This window comes from Peromyscus maniculatus, chromosome 10 (genome assembly GCF_049852395.1).
Source record: "Peromyscus maniculatus bairdii isolate BWxNUB_F1_BW_parent chromosome 10, HU_Pman_BW_mat_3.1, whole genome shotgun sequence".
Lineage (NCBI taxonomy): Eukaryota > Metazoa > Chordata > Mammalia > Rodentia > Cricetidae > Peromyscus > Peromyscus maniculatus.
In genome coordinates, this window is record NC_134861.1 from 61,126,641 (window position 1) to 61,141,646 (window position 15,006).

At 38.1% G+C, this 15,006-nt stretch overlaps 1 protein-coding gene across 2 annotated transcripts in view; it reads right to left on the reverse strand.

Moving 5' to 3' along the window:
- Pds5a (PDS5 cohesin associated factor A) overlaps nt 1-15,006 on the reverse strand; it is a 122,200-nt gene that overhangs the window by 22,070 nt on the left and 85,124 nt on the right. For both annotated transcript variants that reach the window (XM_076546345.1, XM_076546346.1), the window contains exons 20-26: nt 13,842-13,965; nt 12,552-12,710; nt 9,826-9,894; nt 8,060-8,196; nt 6,598-6,721; nt 5,996-6,200; nt 4,747-4,861 (exon numbers count right to left, since the gene is read on the reverse strand). In XM_076546345.1, coding sequence (XP_076402460.1) covers nt 4,747-4,861; nt 5,996-6,200; nt 6,598-6,721; nt 8,060-8,196; nt 9,826-9,894; nt 12,552-12,710; nt 13,842-13,965 — 933 coding nt within the window. The remainder of the gene's footprint in view (nt 1-4,746; nt 4,862-5,995; nt 6,201-6,597; nt 6,722-8,059; nt 8,197-9,825; nt 9,895-12,551; nt 12,711-13,841; nt 13,966-15,006) is intronic.

Genomic DNA, 15,006 nt, shown 5'->3' on the forward strand with positions numbered 1-15,006 from the left:
CAACAGGAAAACCAAGTCACAAAACATTTCAAACAAAGCACAGCTTACTTCGAGAATTTCTGGCAGTTTCTCGAGGTGCATAAAGACAATAGAGGTTCTCAATACTGTGATGTATTCAATCCACACTGGAGATGAACAAATCAACATCCTGCATATCCTTAGCACTGTTTGTTTGTTAGGAGACTATTATGTGTGATAACCAGCTAAGCAACTATGTGGTGTCCTGTAAAATCATTTTTGCTCTTTCCTCTTGTCACAGCATGCTCATTAATGCATAAATAGTAAGAGTGGGACATGTGAGTTTTCCAACGAAGAGTGAACCCCAAGTCATACTAAACACGAGCATCACTTGGGGAACTGACAAATATGGGGATAGAGCTTGTTTTTTGCCAAGTTCCCAAAACGATTCACAGGTAAGAGTACCTGCTTTACTCCACTGAAAAGGAAGAATTAATCTGATAACATTCTATGTAGCTATGAGTTTCATCTCTGGCCATACACAAACCAGGTATGATAGTAACACCTGAGAGATGGAGGTTCAAGGTCTCCTCACTATACAGCTGGTTTGAGCTGACACTGGGCTACAAGAGACTATACCTTGATTGTTTGTTTACCCGGACTTCTTTACCCTTATCAGATGTTGTATGAGGCTAGCGTAACAGATTACACAAGAGTGAAAGTATCTACATTTGTTAACGCTGGCAGTCATACCTAGATGACTGCAGGGTTCTGGACAATCAAAGCACTGAAACAGAAAATGCAACACACACAAAATCACCCCTATTTATACATAAAGAACTCCCATGACACCTTTTTTTTTTTTTTTTTTTTTTAAAGAGGAGTCAAATGTCTTTAGGTTACCAATATAAAAGGATGAAATGGGGATTTAAAAACTGGTCTGATTTTATACTTAAAAACAAAACAAAACAAAACGTATCATAAGCAAGCTGCATTTGAGCGACTGTGTGTCCCTGCAGCACTATCTGAACCACCACAGACACACCGTATGAAGGTGACTGCACTGGGCTCGAACACTATATAAAGCTGAAGCACTCAGCTTGCTTATGTGGACACTTCATTAATTCCCTGGGTTCACAATCCTAACATTCTATTAACTTACAACACTCCACTTTAAAAAAACAAAAACAAAAACAAAAACAAAAAAAACAACAACAAAAAAACCTTATGTGCATTGGTGTATTGCCTGCATGTGTGTCTTGTGTGAAGGTGTCGATCCTCTGGAACTGGAGTTTACAGACAGTTGTGAGCTGCCATGTGGGTGCTAGGAATTGATTCCAAAGCCTCTGGAAGAGCAGTTAATGCTATTAACTGCTGAGCCATCTCTCCAGCCCCAACTTGCAAGATCCTTGATCTTTTTACAAAGACCAACAGCATTAGAAAATTACTCTTGGTGATAGTAAGGAAGTATTCTCACTGCCCTAGAGTATAAGACTCATTCTTGTTAAAAGTTTTAACAGAAAAAAAAAAAAAAAATCTTAAGATTTTAAATGTGGCTGGGAGGTGGTGGCACACACCACCTTTGATAACAGCACTCAGGAGGCAGAGGCAGGAAAATCTCTGAATTCAAGGTGAGCCTAGTCCAGGATGGCCAGGGCTTTACAGGTTTCCTTGGAGAAATCCTGTCTCCAAAAATAAACAAACAAAAATAAAATAAATTAAATAAAAATGCCTAAAATTTATAATATATATCTGTACCAACCTTCACACAGAAAATGCTAACATAGTCTAGGATACAAAACAATATATATAAGAAATATGGACGTGTCATTTTTGTGAAATTAGAATATGCTGAAAGTTTAAAGGCCATGTACAATGTACATGTTTTGATGCTTTTAGTCTTGCCTAGGATGGCTTTGAACTCAACACTCTGCTACAGCCTCTTGAGTGTTAATTACAATTACAGATGGGAGTCAGCATACTCAGAAAACACACACATATATGCCCTGAACAAAAATTGGACTGCAAAATTGTGTTCACCTTCCACAGTACACACAGCCCACGGTCCTGTGCTTACACTGTGTTCCTCAAAGCATGCTGTCCTTCCCAAATCTTCTGAGTTTCCTGAACTACCCTTTATAAGTACCGAAAACAAACACTGGTAAACGCCCCATTCCACACACACCCCTGAAACCATGGTCCAAGCATCTCTCAAGAATACTTTCCTTGCATCCCCTGAGGTCACAATCACCTTCCTGCCACATGTTGCCCACTTAGGGTTGGGAAGTGGGTCATCCTCTTTTACCTCCAGTGCTAATTCCAATGATTGAATCTGTTTATGTAAAATTATACCAAGGAAGCTGTTGCCACTTTCATGACTACATACATATACTCTCTTCTTGTTACCATCTTTTATCAACCTCCCTGTGATTTCAGCACTCATTCCTTTCTGGACCAGAGATTTGTAAACTATCCATATATCCTGCCATATCTTGGTATCTTAGACATTCCCAGAACTTGAAAATTCTTAGAAGTGGTATACCAGAGACAACATAACTTCAAATATCTCACTTTCTGGATACCTGCTTTCTGTTCCACTGGCTTTCTTGAATGTATACTATTAAAGCCATGCTCTGGGATAGAGAAATGTTTCGGCCGTAGAGTGGCCACCCAGTACACATAAAGTCCTAGGTTCCATCTCTAGAGCGTGCGGTTTGGGAGGTGGGGCCATATTCTTTGCCCTCATACGGACTTCCAACCCATTCTATTCCCCTTGCTCTTCAATTGTCCATCATGACAGTATTTATTAAATCTTTAGTTCATATTCCATGAGCCACTCTTTGGAAGAGTCACAATGTATTTACCAATTCTCTTCTGAATACATTTGCCTTGGAAACTCACAACCTAGGGACTGGGGAACTAACTAAGTCAGGAAAGTCCTTGTCACTCAAATGAGAACCCTAGTTGATGCCTGCCCTCATGGAAAAAGCACAACATTGTGGTGCTGGCTTGCAACCCCAGCAATGAGGAGGCAGAAACAGGAGACCCTCGGGGCTCCTCATCAGCCTGCTTAGCCTCAATAGTTAGATGTGCATATCCCAGTAAGAGACCCTGTCTCAAAACCCAGGGGAGTGGTTACAGAAGAACCACACTCAAGACGGACCTTTGGCCTCCATGTGTACACATGTACTGGTGTTATATGCCCCACCTCCACAAAACCCCTCAGAATCTGAAATAACTCAAATGTTTGGGTTCTTGGCAGCAATATTCGGAATGTTTAACTGCTAGGGAGAGAAAGCAGCTTCTCTAATTAAAATATCTAAGACTTCAACCATTTGCTAGATATGGTGGTACATCCTTGATGCTGCAAGGTCAGGTTTTCAAGTTCATCTCTGACTCCACACTAAGTCTGTGGACAGAGTGGGCTATATGAGACCTTGTCTGAAAAAAAGACAAAACATAATTTATCGTTGTACATGAGCTAACCAGTTATCAAACTGAATTCCATCCTGTTCTTGACAAGCATTTGTTTCACATCTTTCCTCTGTTCCTATCACCACTTCGGCACCTTACCTCCCAGGGAAGGAAATAAAAGGCCACAAGATCACTGATTTCAATTCTAGTCCCAATGACTCCATACACAGAACTTGTTCTGTATCAAAATAGATGTGTGTGTCCAACACCGTTTCTCCTGAGCTGAGCATCTGAATGATGGGGCTGCAGTTGCACACCACTGCACCAGCATCACTAATAAATGTAACCCTTCCACAACTGCCTGGCCATCTACGTACCTCCTAAGAAAGCTTATACTGTGGACAAGTACCTCCATCACCTTTTCATTTTCACGTCTTTTCTGGAAAATATCTAAGCGAAAGACCACACACATACACACACACACACACACAGCAATGGATGAAGTATATATTGCTTCAAAGTTTCATAGGTCTTTATGTAGTTCTCTGACTCCTTTAATTCACTCACCGTGTCACATATAAAACTGTAGTTTATAAATACTTCAATCAGGTGTTTGAAAAATGTGCAGACTTGCCCCAGAACATTTCACACATAAGTATATACTTCTTGAGATTTCCGTTTTTTAAAATTTGAGCTTTTATTTTTATCTTACAGATCAAACACTATTTGAATAAGTAACATCTTCCTGAGATTATCATGTGATTATATCACTTCTCTCCCTTCAACTCCTCCCATGTACTCATCACTCCTTGCTCTCTTTCAAATTTTTGGCCTCCTTTTGGAAATTTTTTTAGGGCGATGTAAAAATTACATTTTTTTTCTTTTTAAAGCCCTTTGGATTTTTGAGATAGGGTTTTAACTATCCCAGGCTGACCTGAACTGGCTATTTAACTGAGGATTACCTTGAACTTCCGATCAAGTGGAGGGATTATAAGTACATGCTACCATGCTTGGTTTATGTGGGGCTGAGGCTCTAATAAACAAAAGGGATGGCTATATGGAAACACTTCTAAAAAACTGTTTTTCTGTAAAGTTATAATAGTAAATGAAGAAAAATTAAGGGCTGCTCCTCCAGAGGATCGAGGTTCAATTCCCAGAACCTACATGGCAGCTCACACTTGTCTGTAACCCAGTTCCAGGGGACCCGGCACCCCCAGACAGACATGCATTCAGACAAAACACTAATGCACAGAAAATGAAAACAAATTATAAAAAAAAAAGAAAAATTCAGAATGATAAAATTTCCAATGGAATAATAATAAAAAAGATTAAGAGTGAACATAATTTGCAGAATTCCTGAAACAGACAACTTACTCTTTTATATCACGAAGTTGATCAACATCTTGTGATCTTGTAAAATCAGGATCATGGGCTAGCAAGTGAATCATGTATGGAACCACATACTCAGGCAGCAGTGATAATAATTTCTCTAAAATGAAAAAAGCATGGTTAACAAGAATAGCGTTTATAAATTCCTTCATAGTTTGAGTTGTAACCATTTGCTTCTATTTTCTCTCAGGTATTTACAAACGGAAGGGAATGTGTGTGACCTGATGACACTGCAATATTTTTACTTTGATCCTAAAAGAAATCAAAACTAAAGGATAAACAAATTACACAGCAGATGACTGGAACAGTCAGGGAAAATAGCATATACTTTAACCTCCGAGCAATGTGTGTAATTAAAGCACACTGCTGATTGCCATGAGAAAATAGTGACCCAGAAATCCTTTTTCCTTTCAGACAGGGCTTCTCTATGTAACAGCTATGGCTGTCCTGGAACTGGCTTTATAGACCAGGCTGGCCTCAAAGTCACAGAGATTGACCTGCCTCTGCCTCCCCAGTGTTAGGATTAAAGGTATGTGCCACCATGGCCCAGCTACCCAAAATCATGGAAAGGTAAGTATCACTCCAATACAAGCTTTCAGTTTCTATACATACTACAACACTCTGTAAGTTAACCCTTTTAGTATAAACTACAGTGGAAATGCAAGTGTCCCTTTCATGTACACTGTCAATTATTGTAGCAGTCTGAATGGATTTGGCCACCATAAACTTATACAGAGTGATACTACCAGGAGGTGTGCCCTTGTTGGGAATAAGGGTAGTCAGGGACAGCAAGAGCAAAATGCATACAAACATTAACAATTGCAGGGTTAAAATACACTTCTTGAGTTGGGTAGATCCTAGAGGCCAAGAAAATGAAATTTGCCCAAGTAATGCCGGTTTTTATTTGACGGCTGCCAGCCACAGCCACAGGGTAGGAGTTTGGAAAACTAAGGCCCCTTGAACTTTTGACCCTTCCGTCTAGTCTTCCCAAGGGCAGAGATTGCTAGCACTTGCCCCAGGGAGCTGTGGGGCCTTAGTTGTTAATGTCTGTATGCATTTTGCTCTTGCTGTCCCTGACTACCCTTATTCTTAACAAGGACATATGGGCTAGATAAGGTAAAGCTCTGAAAGTTAAGCCCCGCAATGAACTGTTTTTCTTTCTAAGAGTTGCTGTGGTCATAGTGTCTCTTCACAGCAATAGGAACCCTAACTAGGACAACTATCAAGTACATACCCGTAGCCATAGGGTTCTGTTTAATGTACTCCCTGCGTATGCTGATGTTCTTTAGTAAACACTGGCGTGCATGTGCTCTTCTTTCCTTCACAGGATCTTTGGCACATAACGCAAAGATCGCCATATACTCCAATGGGAGCAGCAACTTCACAAGTGCTTTATGAAGCTTCTGGGCAAATATCTGCCTTACTTGATAGCACTCATCCTGTATTAGCACAAAAACAAAGACACATAAGATGGGTAAACATTTGCTTACACATACGCATGTACTTGAAAAACATCTGCGATTATTAAAAAATTAAAATGGTTGGGTGGCGGTGCACGCCTTGAATCCCAGCACTAAGGAGGCAGAGGCAGGTGGATCTCTGTGAGTATGAGGCCAGCCTGGTCTACAGAGTGAGTTCCAGGACAGACAGGGATACACAGAGTACCATTGTCTCAAAAAAACAAAACAAAACAAAACAAAAACTTAAAATGATGATTATATTGGAGCAATGGAAATAATCTGTCTGTATATCCATATATTAAATGGGTCTGTACTCAAAGCAAAGTAAATGTTTTCAACTTTGAAGACAACGATTTGAAACAAGTTTTCCACTTACATTAATAACAAGTGCACAGAGCTGAAACTGTTCTGGGGTAATAATTTCATGGTAACAAGGTTCCTGAGCAAGCTTCATTATGGCACTACCAGCAGCTAATCGCAAGCGAGACATATCAGATTTACTATAAATAAACAAAAAGAAATAAACATTTCCTATAAACATTAATACACATACAATTCTCCAGTCGCTCTTTGAGTGTGAGATTGATAGTAGGTAACTTAACGTGCAAATAAAGGAAGTGACTTTGTGTCTATGGACTCGAGCTAGAGAAAAGGCTCAGTCAGCTGTGGTTTTACCCTTGCTCTGCCTTCAATCTAAGAAACACCAGTGTCATCCCAATCTGTATCCCTGATGTCAAGAACACATGCATTGTGGAAACGTGGTTTAAACAAATCAAAGAAACAGAAGCCAATCGTTTCAAATCCATTTACTATGTCACATACATTTATACACATAATTAAGACTCTACATTATTTTCTACACATTTTATCAATAGCAGTCAATTATAAAGAATGAGATATTTCAAAGGAAAAGATAGATATTGAGGTAAGAACATGACTACACGTATATTTTACATGATTATCATGTTTCATGAATGCTTTAATTAAGTTAATGTGTTAGTATTAAGAACACATTTAAAAGGAAAGATATAAAATGTTTCACGGTTCTACAAGGATGGTACCAACTCAGAGGAGAAAAAGAACAGAATCCATTTTCTTAATTCCCACTAAGCCAAAAATTCTTAAATTTTGGCTTATTCAACCATAAAAATGTTGGGTTTTGTTTTGTTTTTGCATATCTCTTTAATTTATAAAAGCATTAAGCATAATGAACTGTCTATATATTACACCTCTACAAGCAGATTATATATTTTGAGAAAATAATTAATGTTATCTTTAAAAAACCACAGTATCTAACCAGTACCTAGTATCTATCAGTGCTTAATCAAGTATTTCAAAGAAATAAGGGACTTGACAAGGTCTTCAAATAAGGAACAAAAGGAAATAGAAATTTCATTATACTGAAAAGTGGAAATAAATTAACCCGTTTTTTCTTTTTGCATCTATAGACTTTTCTCGAATCACCAGAAGGCGTCTATTCTCTTTTTTTTTGAGCCACCATTAAAAGTCAATTAATTATCCTCCAATCATTCCACTTATTCAACCCCACTAATAATTACAGGGTAATCTTTCTTTGCTACACTTTTCATAGCGTTAAAAAGAGCAGAAATTCAACAAATAACTGTTTGATTAGTCACCAAAAGTGAATGTTTACTAACTCTGAACTGATTACACTACAAGTTTTTTAGCAGATGTTCACAGTTTTTGGAAATGACAAAAAGACACTAACGTTCTTAAATGTATCCAAGAGAGAATTCCTAAGCTTACAGTGCAACAACAACACTCGGTATCCCTTACCCAACCTCAGGGACAAGGAAACCAGGAAGAAGAAAGCTTACCTGATTCTCTTCTGCTCTGTCAGGTCACCCTCACTAACCAACATCGCTGATAATAACCGAAGAGTTGAGTTGGCAGATTTAGACTGGTTATTTTTCATACCCAACAGCCACCTTACCAGAAGCTTAATTGCCTGTACCTATAAAATATTAACATGCTAAAGAAAGAAAGCAACTTCAAATTCTAAATAAAGGGAAGATTATTTTTAACCAACTAGATTAATGACACTACTTCTCCTTATCAGCAGGTATTGTATTACTCAAGGCAATGGGATAAAGAGTAACACTCAGAATTACTATCACTCTCTGTTCAGTCTCCAGATGAACTTCTCCCTCAGCTGACCATGTTCTTATTTCCAACCGAGAAGGCAACTGGCACACGACTGCACGTGGTGACTAGAGGGCAGGAGGGGGGGGGGGGCCCGCGCCGCGCGGGTGGAAGAGGGAGGGAAGAAGAGCTAACTGGGAGAGCAATGCACTTGTGGAGAAGTAGTGATTTCTGGTGCACACCTTTAATTCCAGCACTCAGGAGTCTGAGGCCAGCCTGGTCTACAGAGTGAGTTCCAGGACAGCCAGGGGCACAGAGAAATCTTGTCTCAAAAAACAAAACAAAAGAATTTTATTTGAGTGTCTTCCTAGAAAGCCCTGGTTGCCCTAGAACTCACAGAGATCCACCTGCCTGTGCCTCCTGAGGTCTGGGATTAAAGGCGTGTGCCCCCAGTCTAAGTAGTAACTTTAAATATGATCATAATTGGAGAATTATGGTTAACAATGATTAATTGGACACTTCAAAGTAGCTAGCAGAGAGGACTATGGACATTTTCAATACAAAGAAATGATATGTGCCAAGTACCCTGATCTAATCAATATGCATTATAATGTAACTCTATAAAAAAGTAAATATCAATTAAAGATTTTCAAAAACAAAAATACTGATAAAAACAATTATTTAATTATTTAGCGGCTTTTGTAATATTGAAGTATCAGAAAAATTGTTGAATAAATCAAGTTTGTTTCATCTTAAAACATCCCGACTAAAACAGAGTTTACATAATTATTTGTGATCTTAATTACTGAAAGACTGTTATCAACATACACAAAGTTAGTTAAAGATGCAAGTATTATTTTATGTATTTTACTGGCCATCTGACAAAAGTACACAATTACAAAATAATATAGGCTCACATATAACGAAAAGTATAGGGGTGTACTCAGTGATAGAACACTGACCCAGCATAGGATAGGGGTGTACTCAGTGTTAGAACACTGACCCAGCATAGGACAGGGGTGTACTTAAGTGTTGGAACATGGACCCAGCATAGGACAGGGGTGTACTCAGTGTTAGAACACTAACCCAGCATGTGGGGTTAAATTTCCCAGCACAAACATACATCGTAAAATAAAAAAATTAAAAAAAAAAAAATTCACAAACAACAATGGCAACTACAATTCTTTAGAGAGGTATTATTTTACAATAAATTTTCAAATAAAGCACCTTGGGAGTGAAGAGAGGGCTGAGCAGTTCTAAGTACTACTTGTTCTTCCAGAAGACCTAAGTTCGTTCCCAGCACCAATAAGGTGACTTACAACCATTTGTAACTGTAGCTTCAGGGGGACACATGCATTTGTGTGCATGTTCACACACACATACCCTCACCCTACACTTATTAACTAGGTAATAAATAAAGCAGCTCACTACAGAAAGCCCAGGATACCCACAAGCATTCCTTTTTTCAACATAAAGATCATGATGATCTCTCCAAACTTACCTTTGCTAGTACTTCAGGAGAAACTTCCTCATCTGGAGACCATAATTTTCCATTCTTCTCACCTGTTGACTACAGATAATATCCATGTGAAAATATATAAGTAAAAGAACTTAGAAATGGAGAAAAAAATGGTAATAGTCACTTTCCAACTTCAAAACATACCACAAACTTAGAGCAATCAAGATCATGGTGCATGAATAGATACACAGCAACGGAACAGAAGAGGAAAAACCCCATTAAAATACCCTTTGGTGCTAAGAAAACTTGGTACCAACAAAAGAGGAATGAGGCTCAACTGTCGTATCATCGACAAACATCACCTAAGGAAAAGGAAACTAGGCTAAACTACGAACTCAGTAGACAACACAGGAAGAAATCTTTGTTACCATGTACTTAGCAAACATTAAAGAAGGAGTTAATACCCAGAATGTATGAACAAACCTAGCCAGTACAGTGGTGAATGCCTGTAATCCCAGAATTTTTGAGGGAGGCAGAGCCAAAGGACAGCCTTTTTACAGGGAGAGTTTGAGCCCAAATCAGGCCACATGAGACCCTATCTCTAAACCACTAAAACTTAATACCTTCACAATAACAAAACAACCAAAAGTACTAAAGGACCTGAGCAGACAGCTCTCCAAAAGACATGCAAATGCCAAGTGAACACACAGAAGCAATTCAGTATCATAAAAAAGCCAACCACACCCATAATAAAATATTTCATATTTATTCTCTCAAAAAGCAAAACAGCAAGAATGAAAATGTAGAGAAACTGGAACCTTCAGACAAGGTTGTTGAAAAAGAGTAAAAATGGGCAGACACTATGGTAACCAGTCTGGTATTATCTAAAAATGTTCAATAGAGAATAACCATGTGACTCAGAAATTTTACTTTTACTTATTAAAAAGATATGAAAATGTTCTGATTATACATATTAGCATTAATTACAATTGCCAATAGGTGGAAATAATTCAAAACGGTTCATTAAGAGATAAAGAAAATGGGGGAATATATAAAGGAGTATGTTTCAACAGGAAAGAAAATACATGAAATTTTGATCAATACCACAACAAAATAAATCTTGGAAAAATGCAAAGTAAAACAAGCTATATTATAAAAGGGCCAGTATGGGCAGTAAAATATCTAGAATAAATCCACAGAGTCAGCACGTAAAGGTTCTGAGGAGCCATGCTGGGCGGAATCTGAGTATACTGCTTAACAGGTAGAAGAGTGTTTCTATTTGGGAGGATAATAAAATACCATGAGTGCCAGTGAGATAGCTCAGGGAGAAAGGACACCTGCTGGCAGACGGTGACAACCTGAGTTCAATCTCCAGGACCCACGTGGTGGAAGGAGAGAGCTGATTTCCATCAGATACCCTCTGACCTTCACAAGCACACAAATGCACTGTGATGCACCCCTCAACTAAATAAAAACATGTAATAAAAGCTTTTTAAAGGATCGGGCATGGTGGTACTTGCCTTTAATTTAGCACTCAAGAGCAAGAGGCAGGCAGATATCTGTGAGACTGATGCCAGGCTGATCTACAAGGTAAGCTCCATACCAACCAAGCTTATATAGTAAAGCCATGCCTCATTAAAAAAAGAAAAAAGAAAAAGAAAAATATAAATAAGTCAGGATGAACATGAGGTTTAATCCCAGCACTTGGATGGCAGAGACAGATGGATTACCACTATGAATTAAGGCCAACCTGGTCTACATACCCAGCTTCAGGCCAGCCAGGGCTACAGAGTGAGACCATTGTCTTGAAAAACCAAAGAATAGAAAACTAGCCCAGGAGATGGACGGAGGACAGTGGAAGTGACTCAGCAATAGGGAGAAAACAAGAGCTAAGTCAGACACATGCTACTAGTTATTGCTACTACATATTATCCACTTCTCTCAAGCCAGGTAGGGTAGCTGAGATCCTACCATTCTGAACAAAAACACCAACCATTCTTAACATGATGGATCACTGTGAATGATTTGGTGTTAACTAACTTCATGAAAAAGTAGTCTAGAGTGCTCAATGTTACACCAAAAAGGAAGATATTTATAAGTGTGCCTTGTGCTTGAACCTACCCTAATTCAATGCTGTTGGATGGATCCCTTTAAAAAATACACTGTAGGGGCTGGAGAGATGGTTCAACGGTTAAGAACAATTGTGCTCTTGCAGACAATGTAGCTGCTATTATTACCAGCACTCACACAGTGGCTGTCTCTATCTCCAGTTATAGAGGATCCCCAGACTTTTCCTGGCCTCCACAGGCATTGCATGTGGTACACAGACACACAGGCAGGCAAAACACCCAAACACATAAAATAGAAATAACTGGCTAGGTGGTGATGGTGCAATGCCTTTGATTGCAACATTCAGGAAGTAGAAGCAGTCAAAATCACTGCGAGTTCAAGGCTAGCCTGGTCTGTAGAGTGAGTTCAAGGTTATCCAGGGCTACACAAAGAAACCCCGTCTTGAAAACCAAAAAATGAATCTTTAAAAAAAGAAACTAAAAGTGACAAACAGTTATATTAACGGTACAGTGTGAAAATTTATACACAGTGAATAAGGGTTAGAACCTACTAGGGACATCACTCACCTCATATCTAACATGTAAAGCATGTGTCTAGGCTTTACACACACACACAGAAAAAGAAATGTTTCTGTGATAAAAGATACAGACAGCATTAAATTCATGACCTGTAATTTAATAATTAAATAAGAAACTTACCCTGTCATTCATCAGGAGATCTTTAACAATGAAATTTGCCACTACAGATTTCATTGGGGAAGCAAACTGATCTGGTGCTAACATGGAAATGTGGCCAAGTGAAACTAATGGAGTTATAAGTTGTTCTGGTACATCAGCATTCAGACTCCTACTGAGTGGCTATGAAAAAAAAAAAAAAAAGGTCACCAAATGGATTTTATAAGCATTAGATGTTCTACAGTACATAAATTTACCGTGTCCAATTCAATCTGTTTTACTGATATGATCATACTTAATTAAATTTAAGCAATTTGGTTATTTCAGCTACTGAAGTATTAACTGTGGTGGTTCAAATGAGAATGGCCACGCAAGGCTCACGTTTGAATGTTTGGTCCCTAGTTAATGAACTGTTTTGGGAAGGGTTAAGAGATGTGGCCTTGTTGGAAGAGGTCAGTTACTCTGGGGGTGGACTTTGACGTTTCCAAAGCCCACATTTCTCTCTCTCTGCCTGCAACCTGCAGATGAGATGTGACCTCTCAGCTCCTTCTCTAAAGCCATGCTTGTCTGCCAGCTGCCATGCTCCCCACCATGATGGTGATAGACCCACCCTCTAAAAATGTAAGCAAGCCCCCATTAAATGATTTCTTTTGAGAGTTGCTTTGGTCATGATGTCTCATCACAGTAATCAAAGAGTAACTAAGACAATAATAAAATTAAAAAAATATATAGAAAAAAGATAAAGGGGAAAAAGAAAGCCCAAATAAAAGAAGTAGAAATCAGGACATCTGTCCTTTACCAAATCTGCATTATTTTCCATTTCTATGAATCTAATTTGTTATGTTTGTGGATTTTTTTTCTATGCTGAGAAGACATTTTAAATAACTTTGAATAATAAAAAGTAAAATTCATGGAGTCATATCATTTTCAATTTTCAACAATAGGAATGCCTTTTAAGAAGCAGTCCACCAACAGATCACATACAGACTGATAAGAGATTAGTATTCAGGTATGATTGTAGGTACTTACCAAGCAGTTCAACCATCTATCAACACTCTGTGAGTATAAGCTAGATTGGACATGACTACACGTAAGTAGAATACTTTCAAATATAAAACATCCTCCAATATGAAATATGTATGTGAACCTAGACTAACAGCTGAATATACGGTGCTGAGTAGACAAGGGCTCTGAGGAGTTACATTTTAATGTAATAATACATATAAACAGGCTTAAAAACCTAGACTCTAGTTTTACCAAATCTATAGAGACTGACACAAAAAAATGGAATCATACTCTATGTACTATGTATACCTCAAAAATCTGCGCAAGCTGGACTTCCTTATTTGAGAAGATGGCATGGATACAGTGCACAGCTTGTTTGGCTTGGTGTGGAGTTCCCCGCTTTGCTTTCTGATGTAAAATGGGAATTAAGGTTCTGCAAAAAATAATACAGCTGTATTTCTCTGAAGCATGCAAATCCCCAGGTTTCTTCTTATTCATCATTTCCCCTACTTAATCAGATCTGTGCTGGTAGAGAAGGCTTTCTTAGAAATTATTTGATTGATAAGACATACAATCATTCAAAGGCTATTTTAAGCAAACAATTTTCATTTTAAAGCTAATTTAAGAATATAGAAAAATAACACACTAGCTACCCTTAATTAATAACCTACAACCTGCCCCAGGGCACATTCACATTTACCTTCTAAGTGGACATTCCTAATTTTCCAGTTCCCTTTTATAATTCCCTTCAGTTATTTCAAAGCAGTCATGGAAAAAAGTAGTAAAAGACCAAGTTTTATTAAAACAGCTGAAATGATACCCATGAGAGTGAGCACACAAGATGCAGTTACATACAGTTTGGTAAAATGAAATTAAAGGGTTCTAATAATCATCCAGTACATGTATGTGTAGCTACCCTTCGAGGTGTTTTTAACATGGATTAATTCAACTCATGAACATTAACATTCCAAAAGAACTACTAATATAGCCCTAGCAAGGATGAGAAAGCTAAAACATAAAGATGTATTGAAACAGCCAAAGGAAACACAGAGAGGAAAAGGTGAATCTGGATTAAAATGTGAAACTGGATTTTAAAGGTAAAAATTTATTTAAAAGAAAAAAAAAATCAATTCATTTAACCAGTATAGTAACATAAAAGATTAAACTAAAAGTCTTCCCACAGGTCAATATGAAAACAAGTATCATAATAAAAAGCAACAAATGCTGACTATATGGCAAAACAAGTATATGAAGGAAATACATTCATATGAACCTACAAATAGTCACGTATATGAAGTAGGCACGTATTCTTGCAACACTAGTAACAACTTTCTTCTTTTTATTTTCCTAGCCTCACATATACACTTCACCTCCAAATTCTGGGGACAACTCACAGGCTTATGCATACTATGCAAACACTACCATGGAGGCACAGACCCAGCCTTAGTTTCAGCTTTCATGATAAATATATAAA